The sequence below is a fragment of the Podarcis melisellensis genome, assembly GCF_964234715.1.
Source record: "Podarcis melisellensis genome assembly, chromosome: 12".
NCBI classification, from domain to species: domain Eukaryota; kingdom Metazoa; phylum Chordata; class Lepidosauria; order Squamata; family Lacertidae; genus Podarcis; species Podarcis melisellensis.
The window spans coordinates 54,216,491-54,232,871 of NC_138544.1; the positions used below are offsets into that span (position 1 = coordinate 54,216,491).

The following is a 16,381-nucleotide window of genomic DNA, read 5'->3' on the forward strand; positions in this document are numbered from 1 at the left end:
CCTCCCAGGTCAGTAGATAAAAGAGGGTGAAGTTGTGCTAAGATTTAGGGAGCTGCATATGTTGTGCTAAGATTTAGGGAACTGCCCACCAGCTCCTGCCCAACTTGATTGGTTGCCTGCTTGCACAAATTTCCTTCTACAAATTTCTTGCACAAATGCCAGCCTGTCTATTACGGCCTTTCATTGTTCCAGTGCTCATTAGCAAAACCGAGTAAATAAGACAGGAACCAGCAAATGTAGCAGTTTTTCAAAACGTTTTACCTAACCAAAAAAAGTGACACCCATCAAAACGGACTTACAAAAGAAAGAGAATTTGGGGAGGCAGGGAGAAAAATAAATCTTGGTAGCAGGAAGTTAAAAGTGATGTTGTGGTGCAATCACATCTTTGTTAATCGCAGAACGTTGAGCCGCACGGGCAGAAACGTTGCGCCTGACGCGTACTGGATCTCTCGGAGAACACCTTCCCACTTCTTCCCTTCTTCGTCGTACCTGGAAAAGTCAGGAACAGAACTGGATGAGACCAAGATGGGGGGGAATGGACCTATATCAACTGGTGTAAAATACACAGGCACCAGTACATTTGTTTACTGATTTTCATAAACTCTTATGCACGTGATTCCTTGATTGTAAAAGAAAAGGGGAAGGGGGATGCTCAAAGTTCTTCACAAAAAATATAAAACAATAAAATGTTGTGACCGACTCTGGGGCTGCGGCACTCATCTCGCTTTATTGGCCGAGGGAGCTGGCGTACAGCTTCCGGGTCATGTGGCCAGCATGACTAAGCTGCTTCTGACGAACCAGAGCAGCGCACGGAAATGCCGTTTACCTTCCCGCCGGAGTGGTACCTATTTATCTACTTGCACTTTGATGTGCTTTTGAGCTGCTAGGTGGGCAGAGGATTCAAACTGCCGACCTTCTGATCAACAAGTCCTAGGCTCTGTGGTTTAACCCACACTGCCACCCGCGTCCCTTTTAAGCCCCTGGGTCGTTGTTGTTGTTTAGTCGTTTAGTCTTGTCCAACTCTTCGTGACCCCCTGGACCAGAGCACGCCAGGCACTACTGTCTTCCACTGCCTGGGTAGGCTTGTCTAAACAGGAATGGTTTTAGCAGGTGCAAAAAAGTGCAGCGACAGAGCCTGCTTGATATCAGAAGGCAGGGAGTTCCCAAGTTCCACCCTAAAATTCTATTACATCAAAATGTTCTTTTAACTCCCTCCATGTTTTAGATAGATAGTTTTTGTTCTTTGAAATGTATTGGGACTGGTGCTTTTTAATTTGTGCATCACTGATCTGGAGAAAGGATGTAAGACTGTGTGGTTCTCTGTTCTGCCCTGTATTTACTCCATGCAGCACTGATCCCATCACACTACTGCTCGCCTGCCACTCAAAACTGCACTATTGTTGTCTGTGGCGGAATTATGCAATTATGCAATTAGCCATTTAGATTCTTCCACCCCATTTGCAAAGGAAACACAGCGCAGGTGGGTGAGGGGGATGCAATTAGTTATGTATCATTTTCAGCTTGATACTCTAAATAAAAAAAATTCCTTCCAGTAGCACCTTAGAGACCAACTATTGGTATGAGCTTTTCGTGTGCATGCACACTTCTTCAAATACCAGATTCTTCAGATTCTTCAGGTATCTGAAGAAGTGTGCATGCACACGAAAAGCTCCTACCAATAACTAACTTAGTTGGTCTCTAAGGTGCTACTGGAAGGATTTTTTTAATTTTGTTTCGACTATGACAGGCCAACACGACTACCCTACCTGTAACTTGGAATAGTCTGACAGCCCCAATACTCTGACAGTTACCCTACCTGTAACTTGGAATACTCTGACAGCCCCAATCTGCCAAGAAGTACCGTATTTTTCGCTCTATAAGACGCACCAGACTACAAGACACACCTAGTTTTTGGAGGAGGAAAACAAGAAAAAAAACATTCTGAATCTCAGAAGCCAGAACAGCAAGAGGGATCGCTGCGCAGTGAAAGCAGCAATCCCTCTTGCTGTTCTGGCTTCTGGGATAGCTGCGCAGCCTGCATTTGCTCCATAACACACACACACATTTCCCCTTACTTTTTAGGAGGGAAAAAGTGAGTCTTATAGAGCAAAAAATACGGTAGCTGAGTTTTCAGGCAATCCCAAATTCTAGCGAGCTGAGAAAACAGGGTCAGACTCGACGGCTCCAAAAAGAGCTCTCCAAATGGGGGCCCGGGTGATGGTTGATGCAGCGGCAAAGGAGGCCGCACTTTAAAAATCAATGATCCACGTTGGGGCAAAACCAAGGACTCCCACATAAAGCTGCACAAAATTAATCTGTGGAACTCCTTGCCACAAGATGTCCAATCCTAAAAGGGGATTGAGCGCTTCCATGAAGAAGGGTGTGTGTGGCAACTCATCAATGGCAACTCATCATCGTGGCTCTGTGGCATCACCTACTGTTCAGAGCTAGTAGGGATAGCTCAGTTGGTTAGAGCATGGTGCTAATAGCGCCAAGGTTGCAGGTTCGATCCCCTATGGGACAGCTGAATATTCCTGCATTGGAGTGGGTTGGGCTAGATGATCCTCAGGGTCCCTTCCGACTCCACAATTCTACGGGTCTATGTAGCACAGCTAGAAGTCATCTCCTGGTATAATAGGCACTTGCATAAAAACCCACAATCACAACAAAACACCTTTAATAAATGAGAAATCTCCCATTTGCTTCCTTCCCATGAATGCCAGCAAGGCTGAACCATGTCGGCATGTTGCGGCAGCCAGACTGGTGACTGGGAGCGGCCGCCGAGACCATATAACACCAGTCTTGAAAGACCTACATTGTTTCCGAGCACAATTCAAAGTGTTGGTGCTGACCTTGAAAGCCCTAAACGGCCTCGGTCCAGTATATCTGAAGGAGCATCTCCACCCCCATCATTCTGCCCGGACACTGAGGTCCAGCTCCGAGGGCCTTCTGGCGGTTCCCTCACTGCGAGAAGCCAAGTTACAGGGAACCAGGCAGAGGGCCTTCTTGGTAGTGGCCCCCGCCCTGTGGAATGCCCTCCCACCAGATGTCAAAGAGAACAACAACTACCAGACTTTTAGAAGACATCTGAAGGCAGCCCTGTTTAGGGAAGCTTTTAATGTTTCATGTATTACAGTATTTTAATATTTTTTTGGAAGCCGCCCAGAGTGGCTGGGGAAGCCCAGCCAGATGGGCGCGGGGTATAAATAAATTATTATTATTATTACTATTATTAATATTATTATTATGTCTTACCTCCAAACGTCATTGAGCTCTGTTGGCACCAGTTCCCCCGACTCTGTCTCCACGGTGGCAAAGCCTCCAATCAGGTAGAGAGTACCTGCCAAGCTGACCAGGCTGACCGAGCTACGCTCCTGGGGGAATTCCGGGAAGGTTTCCCACCTGACATGGCACAGAAAAGCAGATGAGCATGACAATGCAGACCTCTCTGCCTGCATGTTCCCTGGCTGACATCCCTATGTGCATAAGAGCACTAGATACGGGGCATGCAATGGGGCACAACCACAAAGCAATGGGCCCCAAACTCCTCCTGCCACTCTGGTCTAGATTCCTTCCATCAAGACTGGACAGGGAATTCTGGGTGGGATTGAACTATCCTGTCTAGTCCTAATGCAGAGGTACCTGGCCAAAGGTTTGTGTACCTGCTGCATCTCTGTGTGAGTAGTTGTGCAGAACAGGCCTCTTTCTATCTGTAAGCATCGCACAGATCAGTGACTCACACAGAGTGCAACGGGGAACCTCCTCTGTATGTTAATTCCGATTCTTGCACAATTTGCAAATAAGCTGCTGCAGCACAGGAATTTCAGCGGTGGTGGTGAGAAACGTGCTTTGGGGTTCAATAGTTCTGGGAAGTCCTGGTCAAGAGGGGAGGATTTGGACCAAAAGATTTAAATTAACCAGAAAGGAGATTTCAGCTCAACATTAGGAAACACTTCCTGAGGGTTAAGAACGATTCAACAGTGAATTTAAAATTTACTTACAGAAATATTGTAAAATTTTTGAATGTGAATGACGTTGGAATGAAACGAAGTGGTTCTAGCAATATAATTAGAAGTTACAATATGTGAGGAAAATAACTAAGGGTAAAATAAGAGGGTATGAACTTGCTGAACAAATTTGTAAATGGAATACAAAAAAGGGAGGCGTGAGGAAGTCATGAAAATAAGTTAATGAGTGGTATGATATCTGAAAGAGTGATTTTTCTTTTTTAATTTTTCTTTTTAAATTTTGTTTTTTGTTTTTTGCCTGTTTGTGTGTTTTTGTTTTTAAAATTTCTATTTGCAAAACTTAATAAATATTATTGTAAAAAAAAAGAACGATTCAACAGTGGAACAAACTAACTCAGAAGGTGGCAAACTCTCCTTCATTGGAGGTTTATAAACAGAGATTGGATGGGATTCTGTGATTCCTGCATTTGCAGGGGGTTGGTCTAGATGACCGCTGGGGTCCCTTCCAATTCTACAATTCTGTGATTCTGTGTGCTGTTAGGCTAGGCACTTACTTATTGGCTGCAATGTCATACACTTCCACCGAGCTGGTCAAGCCGGAATCGGTCACTCCGGCCACCACGTAAATTTTCCCGTTGTGTAATGTTGCCCCAAACAGTGATCGCGCCGTTTTCATGGGAGCCAATTCCTTCCACTCAAACTTCTTTGGGTTGTAGACAAGGAGTGTGTTCAGGCACTTCCTGGAGTAGAAGGGGGCAGGGGTGAGATTTGTTTAGTTTAATTAATGTTTTAATAATCCCACCTCTCTCCCAAGCTGGGGTTCAAGGCGGTTTATGACCTTTAAAAACAACGTTATAAAATACAGAGCAGTAAAAACAAACGGTTGAAAAGCAATAGCTAAAATGCACCAAACCACATTTGGAACCAGTGATGAAAATGCAGGCTTCCCTGAGAACAGCCCAGTAGTCAGAACCATCTTTCAGCTGTCTGAACAGGGAGATCTTAGTCTAGGGCTTGCCGATCAGAAGGTCGGCGGTTCGAATCCCCGCGACGGGGTGAGCTCCCGTTGCTCAGTCCCTGATCCTGCCCACCTAGCAGTTCGAAAGCATGTTAAAAGTGCAAGTAGATAAATAGGTACCACTCCGGCAGGAAGGTAAATGGCGTTTCCGTGCTCTGCTCTACCAGAAGCGGCTTACTCCTGCTGGCCACATGACCCGGAAGCTGTATGCCGGCTCCCTCGGCCAGTAAAGCGAGATGAGCGCCGCAACCCGAGTCGCTCAGGACTGGACCTAATGGTCAGGGGTCCCTTTACCTTTACCTAGTCTGCCGGCAGAGGGAGGACAAAGAGGGAGCCAGTCTTAATGTCTCTGGGGGAGCAAATTCCACTATATGGGAGCAGCCATGGAAAAGACTCTCTCTCCTGTCACCACAAGCTTTGCTTCTGATGGTGAATGGACCAAGAGGAGGTGCAGCACAACCGGACACCTTCATCTGCCCCAGCTACAACAAAACAGGTCTCTCCCATATCGGTCTCTATAGCCACAGCAGGCGCTGTAACTCTCCCAACAATTTGACTGCACCCCCCAAAGGCTCACTCCTCCATTGTCTCCCGAGACAGACAGATGCCAGCCAACCAGATGTGAACAGCTCTTGTGTCAAATTCAGTGTCATTTTTCTTGAAAAAGAAGTGCCGGAACTCACCATGAACACTGACATATACTTGGAGTCGAGTGTGAATTTTATGCTCTTTATTCAGCTCCTAGTAGCAATGAATGAAACTTTCCCCTAAACGTCTAGCTATATATACATTATTTACACAATGGGCCCTGCTTGATTTGCTAATTCCGGGCTGCTCCTGTAGGCCAATCAGGTTGTGGATTCACTTCCTCCAGAAGCCTGATTGGCTGCTCCTGCAGACCAATCAGGTCGCTGATTCACTTCCACCTGGAGCTGGATTGGGTGGCTCCTGCGGACCAATCAGGCTGCTGCATTCTGGATCCCATTGTTCTAGGATTCAGCTCAGTACATAACAAACACGCCTAAGATTTCAGATTAAAACAGCAGAGTGGAAGGAAAGGAGGACCTTTTTCTGCCTCACCACTTCCAGCTACTCTCTGAAGACTGGAGAAGAATATTAAGAATATTAGGGGGGCGGGGTGGGTGGGGAAAGGACTACTAGAGCATGTGAAAAATGAACAGAATATTTTAGCAGCAATTCATTCAGTTTCAACTTTGTATTATTGTTATTTTTTTAAAATCGCACCTAGACAGTCTGTCGTTGCACCCATAACCTCGGTTTAAGGTGCCATTTAGCTCCTAGCTTTCATATTTCTGTTTCTAACACTTCTCTCACTTACTTGTCGTTTCCTTTGCCTCCGATGGCGTAGATGAGGTCGTTCTGGGATACCACGCTGTGGCCATAGACTGGGTAAGGAAGGGAGTCCGCCTCTCCCCATTTAAAGGACCTGGTGGACAGAAGAATGATATACTATCAGGCAGCTTTCAGCTTTCTTCCCAGGCCCCCAGGCCGTATGAAAATAACATCCAGAAATGCGTTGCATTAGGGGGAATTGCTGGGCAAAAATTGTGTATATTACACACAAAAAAACTGCATATAAATGTGCCCATTAGGAGAATACGCTGATGAATTTTCTTTAAAAAAAGATTTGCAAACTAACGTCAAGAACTGAAGAAAAGGAGACACTGAGGGAATTCTGACATATTTGCTTCTTTGTCCTCCCAGGAAAATGGCTCTAGGCTTGCAGTCTCCCCTTCACCCCTCTTTTCTGCATTTCTTTGCACCTTTCACAGCAGCATAGTAAAATATCTCTTCACTTCCATGAATGTCTTTTAGGCACTAAGCAAATATCTCCCTGTTTTCCCAGGCTTTTAACCTCAGACATGCTTTAAATAAATAAATAAACAAATCGATTGCAATCATTTCTACTGCTGCCTTTTGCTGTGATTAACTATTTTAACGGATGGCTTTTGTATCTATTTTCTGCGCAATCCGAATTCTCTGGGTGGCTCACAAGGAACGAATTAAATGCAGACATAGTATAGAACAATAAAAGCGGCGACACAATTAAAGCATAATTATAAAGTAAGTTATGGGTTGTTGTCTGCTGCTGCAAACTACCCGGACGTCGTTTCGTTTTGAATGTTTTAGTGTTATGGAAATGTTTTAAATAAATAAAGATGCTAATCCCAGGGGTGACAAATTATTACCCTGAGGCCCTTGCTGATTTTGACAGGCACAACTGAGGCTGATTCGATCTCCATTTTCATATAATCATAGAACTGTAGAGTAGGAAATAGGAATAATTTACTATGACTCTGAGGGTCATAGTTCAACTTCTTGCGACGCAGAATCTCAACTAAAGCATCTTTGACAGATGGACATCCAAACTCTCCTTAAAAAGGTCCAAGATGCGTCACCTCCCTAGGGAGACTGTTCCACTTTTGAACAGCTCTCACTACCAAAACGTTCTTCCTAATGTTTAGACGGAATCTCCTTTCTCGTAACTTGAATCCATTGGTTCGGGTCCTAGCCTCCAGAGCAGGAGAAAACAAGCTCCATTCGAAAGCCCTTGAGATATTTGAAGATGGCTCTCATATCTCCTCTCAGTCTCCTCTTTTCCAGGCTAAACATTCCCAACTCCCTCAACCGTTCCTCATAAGGCCCTTGGTCATCTTGGTTGCCCTTCTCTCCACACCTTGCAGCTTGTCAACATCCTCCAACCCACAGTTTTGCCTGTCAAAATTTGAACAATGGGTCTCAGGGTCATAACGTGGACTGTCTCTCGCCAAAATCTGCTTAGGAGTCTGTATTGGCTGGCTCAAGTTTTAGGCCCCGGCCTGAAACCAACGACTGTTTCACACTCACAGCCGATCGTAGCACAGGACTGAGTCCAGGGTTTCTTCTCCTTCCTTCAGCTCTTTCCCGCCAACCACAAAGATGGAGTTTTCGGCCTCGCCGAGGCCAAACAGGCAGCGGGGAGACGGCAGGGGAGGCATCCCGAGCCAGTCTGAGTCCAAGTGGTCATACTGCAGAGAAGCAGATAAGGCAGAGAAGCATCATGGCAAAGCTGAGGACCACAGTCCCACCTGCACAACTTTCTGAGGCCAGAGGCAAAAACAGCTTGTTTTTGCACACCTCTTTATCCTCCATCCAGGAAGCCAAGAGGTTCCATCAGATATTGAGGACATTTTCCAGCCAGGCCAAAGCACTCAAGTGGGGTGAGGCGTGGGGAAAGTCCAAAAGGTCTGATAGAAAGGCCTGGAAGGTCACATTTTGACCCTGGGCCTGAAGTCTCTCACTCCTGTTATACAGGAAGAAGACTTCAAAGAGTGTGGACCTATATCATGCCCCTCAGCCATCAAGATTTGAGCAGGATATCTTGGAATTACAGAAGCCAACCTTTGCTTCTGATTGGATCCCAGAATGTCCCATTTTTTGGCCTCTCGCTCTCACCCAAGTCAACTGACTCCCGCAAGGTAAAGGTAAAGGGACCCCTGACCATTAGGTCCAGTTGTGGCTGACTCTGGGGTTGTGACGCTCATCTCGCTTTATTGGCCAAGGGAGCCGGCGTACGGCTTCCGGGTCATGTGGCCAGCATGACTGAGCTGCTTCTGGCGAACCAGAGCAGCACACGGAAACGCCGTTTACCTTCCCGCTGGAGTGGTACCTATTTATCTACTTGCACTTTGACGTGCTTTCGAACTGCTAGGTTGGCAGGAGCAGGGACCGAGCAACGGGAGCTCACCCTCTTGCAGGGATTCGAACCGCCGACCTTCTGATCGGCAAGTCCTAGGCTCTGTGGTTTAACCCAGAGTGCCACCCAACTCCCGCAAGAGTTTGGGCCAAAAAAACAAGCATCCCATTTTTGATCAGTGAGATGTTGGAGGGGATGCTGTATAGATTTACTCAGAAGTACATCACACTGCGTTGAGCAGGGTTTACGCTCACCCTGCTGCTAGGGTTTTTAGGACTGAGATATAGCTCCGGTTGTTGTCGGGCAGCAGAACATAGAACGATGGAGTTGACAGGTCCCCCAGAGGTTATCTGGCCCATTCCCACTGGATCTGCAATGTAGGATGCAGCTATAGCCTCCCCAATAGAGAACCATCCAGCCTCTGCTTCTATACCTCCAGGGGACGAGGAGAGCCTGGGGCAGTCCCCTTCCACAGTTCAACAAATCTCATCATTTGGATGTTCCTCTGAATGCAGGGGCGAGAAACTTGTGGCCTTCCAGATGTGTCTGGACTCTAGCTCCCATCACTCCGGACTAGTGTCTTTGGTGTTTGGGGCTGATGGGAAACAGTCCAACCGCATTTGCCATTTCCACCCCGTGGTTCTAGTCCTGCCCGCTGGAACAATGGAGAACTAGGCCATGTTTATACCCTGCTCTCAAAGCACTATACTATTTTAAACAGTCATAAAAAAGGCAAAGGGACCCCTGACCATTAGGTCCAGTCGTGGCCGACTCTGGGGTTGTGGCGCTCATCTCGCTTTATTGGCCGAGGGAGCCGGCGTACAGCTTCCGGGTCATGTGGCCAGCATGACTAAGCCGCTTCTGGTGAACCAGAGCAGCGCATGGAAACGCTGTTTACCTTCCTGCCAGAGCGGTACCTATTTATCTATTTGCACTTTTGACATGCTTTTGAACTGCTAGGTTGGCAAGAGCAGGGACCGAGCAATGGGAGCTCACCCCGTCGCAGGGATTTGAACCGCTGACCTTCTGATCGGCAAGTCCTAGGCTCTGTGGTTTAACTGAGCAGAAGCACTTCATACTGCAACTTTTTGTTGCAGGGCCCACTTGTGTTCGGATAAAGGGGAAGCGGGACCCCTGCCTATGTGGATCTCCTGCCTCATCTAGCCAGACAACTGTGAGATTATGAACAAAGCAATAACTATCTAGGTAATGGAATATAAGGTGATGCAATGCCATTGTTCTGAACTTGCCACCATCCCTGCTGAGCCACACACTTGAAACAGAGCATCAGGCCAGTTTGAACCAGGCCACATCTGAAACTGGACCTAAACCACCCTGGAGTTGGCTCCGCACGCCAAGGGGAATCTAGCACTGCATGAGTCTTGGCCCAGGAGTAGCAAGCTGCGTACACCATTCACAAGCCAGGAGGAATAAAACAACAAGTGGTACCTGCAAGAAATAGGAGTTCATTGGGTCCTCTTTATTGTCCTCATTGTAGTAAATTCCACCTGCTATGAAGATCTGGTTCTCACGGGTGACCAGGCTGACATGATTCTTTGGGATCTGAGCGGAGACGGATGCGAAATAGCACTCGTTGGCTCCCGGATCGTAGGCCACTGCCCCTGAGTCACTGACCATGAAAATAAGGTCTTGTAGAAACATCCCGAAGCGCATTGTGTCATTCAAGATCCCTGGGAGAGCCTCCTCCTCTTCCTCTTCCTCTCCTGCTTCTTGCTCTACCTCTCCGTTGATGACATTGTCACCAGCTTTCTTCTCCCCCTTTTTCTTCCCCGTCGTCTTCCTCACCACCGTCAACTTCCCGTCATGGGCATCCTTGACCATCTGGACCTTCTTGAGGAGCTCTGGGCTGGACTTGACCAAGGCGTGCTTCTCCACATGGTCCTTGAAGTAAGCTTTGTCTATGAGTCGGAAGCGGATGCTCTCAAAGACCACCGGCAGCGCTTTCGCCCGGGCCTCGCGGTCCCTCGCCGTGGCCCATTTCATCACCACCTCGAAGACGGTCTCCTCCTTCTCTACGTTGAGCGAGTCGGTGGAGATGATGGCGATGAGCTCGTCGGGAGAGAGCTGGTTGAACTCCTCGTCCCGGGAGATGAGGGTGAAGCGGTCGCTTATGAAGTCCCTCGCCGCTATGGCTAGACGTGCGCAGTCCAGCATCAAGCCCAGCCTGAAGATGGCCAAGCAGTTGCTGAGGCAAAGTCTCTTTTGAAGGAAGGAGACGCAGACGGTGAAGATGGAAGGTATCTGGAACATGTTAGCCACCGTGAAGATGTCCTGGACGTTCTGCTCGGTGATGTCCAGCTCCGAAGTGTAGATGTAGTGGAGAATCTTCCCCATAACTTCAGGGTCGACGTCCTCCAAGTCGATCTCCTTTTTCTTGCTTTCCTCCATGTCCGACAGGAACATAGCCCTGAAGTAGGGGCTGCAGGCGGCGAGGACCAGGCGGTGGCACGGGAATTCTCTCCCTTTGACCTTCAAGACGCAGTCGAGGAACTTGTTGTGGTCTAGCATGTCTTTCAGACCATCCTGGAGGAGGGTTTGCTGGTAGAGACGCAACTCCTCGGCTTGTTCCATCGGCAAGGCCATGACTCCGGTCGCTTCCTCCCACTCGGTCTTCTCTTCCCACTCCTTTGAACCCGTGAGCGTCCGAAGTCCCCCCTTTTTTGCTCCCAGATGGAGCTCAGAGAATATGAGAGTCTTGCTGCCAGCGCAGCTGACTGTGTAGCTCAGTTTCCACAGCAAGAGGGGCTTTTTATATATAGCTCCAGCATTACGGAGCTTAGGGAATCCATTCGGCAACATATGTAAGCCGATCACCTTTTAATATGACAAACTGGCCTGCCGGGGAGGGGTAGCTGTTGTGGGGTGGCACGAGGGGGGCTGAGTAACAGCTGTAAGTGTAATTCTAGATCCATGGCAGACGCTTTCGTGATTCACTATCGGGGAAGCCTTTTCCTGAAGGACTTTCGGCAGAAAAGCTGGTGACCGGCTGCCTTAGGAACTGTGTGTGTGTGTGTGTGTGTAACAGATTCTGCCTCGGAGTGACTCAAAGTCCCTAAAATCAGGCTCAGGAGCTGTGGGGATAGTCTTGACTGCACACACACACCATATCCCTGGTCTCCTTTGCTAAATCCGGAGCAAAGATTAATGCGCTAAAAATATACTGCAAAGTCAGAGTTGAGTAAACAGCAAAGAAATGCATCTGACGTTTGGTACGAAAGAAGGAAATCCGTCCAAGTCACAAATGCCCCAGGGATGGTTTATCTGATTTGATTTATTGATTTATTCACATGTACGTCGTTGTTTGTGCTGTGTTCCCTCAAGTGACCGGCTGTTCCATGGGCAGCCACATGCAGGATTCATTTCCTCGTCAGGAGCAAGTGCGGTTGTGTTATGGGGCCCTTGGCAACAAACTTTTTTGTGTACAAGTGAACAGTTGGGGAAACAGGCAAGCTGCTAGTCCCTGAGGTGAGGACCACCATACCCATCACGCCAAGCTAGAAACCTTTTCGCAGCCTATTCCAGACAGCTTCGAACAGAGGCTGAGTTTCATTGTGTTCAGATTTCATTCCCCATCCTGCTCCTGGCTTCATATTCCCCCCACACAGAACACTGAGATCATAAGCCCTGTTTCTGGCATTTCCACCATATTAGCAGGACTTGACTGCTCATTTAGTCGCTGGGAACAGCAACAAAATGTTGCAGTATGAAGCAGTGGTGTAGCGTGGGTTGTCAGCACCCGGGGCAAGGCAAGTAATTTGCACCCCCTAACCCGTGGATTTGCGCCCCCTAACCCTAACCCCCAGATGTTACGCCTGGTGCGGCCGGCCCCCCCTGCACCCCCCACGCTACGCCACTGGTATGAAGCGCTTTTGCTTAGTATTCGGGTCAGCCAGCCACTTCCTGCCTCAGGATACTCCACTCCATAATAATAATTTATTATTTATACCCCGCCCATCTGGCTGGGCTTCCCCAGCAACTCTGGGCAGCTTCCAACAAAATATTAAAATACAGTAATGCATCAAACATTAAAAGCTTCCCTGAACAGGGCTGCCTTTAGATGTCTTCTAAAAGTCTGGTAGTTGTTGTTCTCTTTGACATCTGGTGGGAGGGCATTCCACAGGGTGGGGGCCACCACTGAGAAGGCCCTCTGCCTGGTACCCTGTAACTTGGCTTCTCACAGTGAGGGAACCACCAGAAGGCCCTCGGAGCTGGACCTCAGTGTCCGGGTAGAACGGTGGGGGTGGAGACACTCCTTCAGACTACCCGTCCTTCTTGCTTTTACACACCCTGCCCCCAAAATTGCCAGACAGTATTCCCTTTATTTAGGGACGCTGGTGGTGCTGTGGGTAAAACCTCAGTGCCTAGGGCTTGCCGATCGTATGGTCAGCGGTTCGAATCCCCGCAGCGGGGTGAGCTCCCGTCTTCAATCCCAGCTCCTGCCCACCTAGCAGTTCAAAAGCACCCTTAAGTGCAAGTAGATAAATAGGTACCACTCTGGCTGGAAGATAAACAGCGTTTCCGTGTGCTGTGCTGGTGCTGGCTCGCCAGAGCAGCTTCGTCATGCTGGCCACGTGACCCGGAAGTGTCTCCGGACAGCGCTGGCCCCCGGCCTCTTAAGTGAGATGGGCACACAACCCTAGAGTCGGACACGACTGGCCCGTACGGGCAGGGGTACTTTTACCTTTACCTTTACTATTCCCTTTATGTACTTCAGCGGACTTTGAGGGTACCTGCAAAGCTGCAGGTGTATCCCTCTTGCTTGTTGATGGTACCATTTTGGACACATAAGCATTGGCAATACCCTCTGTTTTCAGAAATATGTGGAATGATTGTTAGTGGCCAACTGACGGTAAAGGAAGAAAGTCTTACTGGGACAATAATATTTATATTGTTTTGCCCCAAGTATTTACAGCAGCCTATATATAGTTTATTCAATATCCACTTAGGCATGGTGCTCGCTTGGGTCCTGGACCCCCATCCTGCTTCACCCAAACCTACCTCACAAGGCTGTTGTGAAAATCATGGGGGGGATGAACTCTCAGCGCTGCCTTGAGCTCCGTAGAGCAAAGGCAAGATGTAAAATCCAAGAATACAATAAAGACTGATGGATTTGAGAGTCCAAAATGCTGAAAATCCAGCCAAAATTTTAATGCTTGGGTAATACCGTTCCCAGCATCTTAAAAAGCAGAGACATCACCTTACTGATAAAGCTCCGTATAGTTCAAGCTATGGTTTTCCCAGTAGTGATGTATGGAAGTGAGAGCTGGACCATAAAGAAGGCTGATCGCCAAAGAATTGATGCTTTTGAATTCTGGTGTTGGAGGAGACTCTTGAGAGTCCCATGGACTGCAAGAAGATCAAACCTCTCCATTCTGAAGGAAATCAGCCCTGAGTGCTCACTGGAAGGACAGATCCTGAAGCTGAGGCTCCAAGACTTTGGCCACCTCAGGAGAAGAGAAGACTCCCTGGAAAAGACCCTGATGTTGGGAAAGATGGAGGGCACAAGGAGAAGGGGACGACAAAGGACGAGATGGTGGGACCGTGTTCTCGAAGCTACCAGCATGAGTTTGACCAAACTGTGGGAGGCAGTGGAAGACAGGAGTGCCTGGCGTGCTCTGGTCCAGGGGGTGACGAAGAGTCGGACACGACTAAACAACAACAACAATACCGTTCCACTAATAGCTTAGGATATCTTTCAGCTTTTATGGCATTAATTAACGGGAAACCTTACTAGACATTTACATATTGCATTATGGTGGTGATGTGTAGTACAATATGCTGATGCCGGTTTGGCAGTCAGAATTCGAGACTAACATCTGACATGGCAGATAGCTAAATAAGATGGCTGTTTTCAAAATCCCAGGGGCTTGGGGGTTGTTGGCTTTTTTAAAGCTGAATGTCAAAAGATGTTTTGCAAGGAAATTAAATATATGTACACACCTCCCTCAGACTTGGGGACATTATTTCAGTGGAGCGGATTTGACACAGAGTATTATTTATTTTATTGCATTTATATCTCACCTTTTTTCTCCAAAAGGGTTCACCCCCTCCCTATTTAAACCCCACAACAGTCCTGCGAAGTAGATTAAGTCTGAGAGGCAGTGACTGGTCCCCAATGTTGCCCAGCAAGCTTTGTGGCCAAGTGGGGATTTGAACCCTATTCTCCCAGGTCCTAGTCCAACACTTTAACCACTGCACCACATTGGCTCTCAGTAAACAGATGCCCTGATTAGTCTAGTGTAGTCTGGGGCAACAGCAGGAATTCATAATCCAGCCTGTCCTCCCCTTGCTTTTTATTTTTTTATTTTTTGGAAAACAAAGGGTTAGCAGGTCTTTTCAGAACAGCACATTGTCTCGGCTCCAAGCCATGTTCTTAATCCTCTCTGTGGATTATATTTTCCCATCTGCATTAATTTGCCCCTTTGCGAGGGGACTTAACATCTGATGAGCTCTTTAATCTCTCAAATGTCCCTGTCGCTCCATCAGCTGCAAGGATGGCGAATTAATGTGTGAGATCCACACTGCACAGCCACGAGGTTGCAATGGGACTCTTTCATTCCTCTTTGTCGATTAACCACTGTTCAGCGCCATTTAGGGCCTTCTCGGTGGTGGCTTCTCCTAGACTTTGGCACTCTCTGCCTAGAGAAACCAGACTGGCTCCCTCCTTGCTGTCTTTCTGCCACCTGGTGAAGAACTTCTTCCAACAGGCTTTTGGGAAGCAACTGCGTTCAGTGAAAGGGATGGCGCCATGTTGTTTTTATTACAATTATCCATTTGATTCTAAGAAATCTTTTATGTTTGTGCTCTGCATGGGGTTACTTTTGAAGGTGACCCAGAAACTGCAACTGATCCAGAATGCGGCAGCTAGACTGGTGATTGGGAGTGGCTGCTGAGACCACATAACACCGCTTCTGAAAGACTGACATTGGCTCCCAGTATGTTCCTAAGCACAATTCAATGTGTTCATGCTGACTTTTAAAGCCCTAAATGGCCTTGGCCCAGTATACCTGAAGGAGCGTTTCCACCCCCATCGTTTAGCCCACTGCTCCTCCTCAGAGGGCCTTCTGGCAGTTCCTTCACTGTGAGAAGTGAAGTAACAGGGAACCAGGCAGAGGGCCTTCTCGATGGTGGCCCCCACCTTGTGGAACGCCAGCCCACCAGATGTCAAGGAAATAAACAACTATCTGACTTTTCAAAGACATCTGAAAGCATCCCTGTTTGTTGTTTAGTCATTTAGTCATGTCCAACTCTTCATGACCTCATGGACCAGAGCATGCCAGGCACTCCTGTCTTCCTCTGCCTCCCGCAGTTTGGTCAAACTCATGCTGGTAGCCTCTAGAACACTGTCCAACCATCTTGTCTTCTGTCGTCCCCTTCTCCTTGTGCCCTCCATCTTTCCCAACATCAGGGTCTTTTCCAGGGAGTCTTCTCATGAGGTGGCCAAAGTATTGGAGCCTCAGCTTCAGGTAAAGTATTATTATTGTATGGTTTTAATTATATTAATGTTTAATTGTTTTTTTATCACTGGTTCCCCTGCCCCTATGTTTTTGGCTGTTTTAGCTGATCTGAAAGCTGCCTTGAGTCCCTGTCAGGGGAAAAAGGGCAGGGAATGAATTGATAAATCAATAATAAAAAATAATGTATTAGTGGTATAGTTGAACCCTAAAGAAGAAGAAG

General features: G+C 47.7%; 1 protein-coding gene across 1 annotated transcript; it reads right to left on the reverse strand.

Moving 5' to 3' along the window:
• Nucleotides 1-237: 237 nt before the first annotated feature.
• Nucleotides 238-11,450, reverse strand: KLHL40 (kelch like family member 40). The gene is made up of 6 exons (XM_081931729.1): nt 10,133-11,450; nt 7,855-8,015; nt 6,326-6,433; nt 4,523-4,708; nt 3,256-3,402; nt 238-489 (listed from the first exon to the last, which is right to left on the reverse strand). Exons 1-6 carry the CDS (start codon nt 11,285-11,287, stop codon nt 378-380), a joined length of 1,869 nt encoding a protein of 622 aa, XP_081787855.1. The 5' UTR covers nt 11,288-11,450; the 3' UTR covers nt 238-377.
• Nucleotides 11,451-16,381: the final 4,931 nt, after the last annotated feature.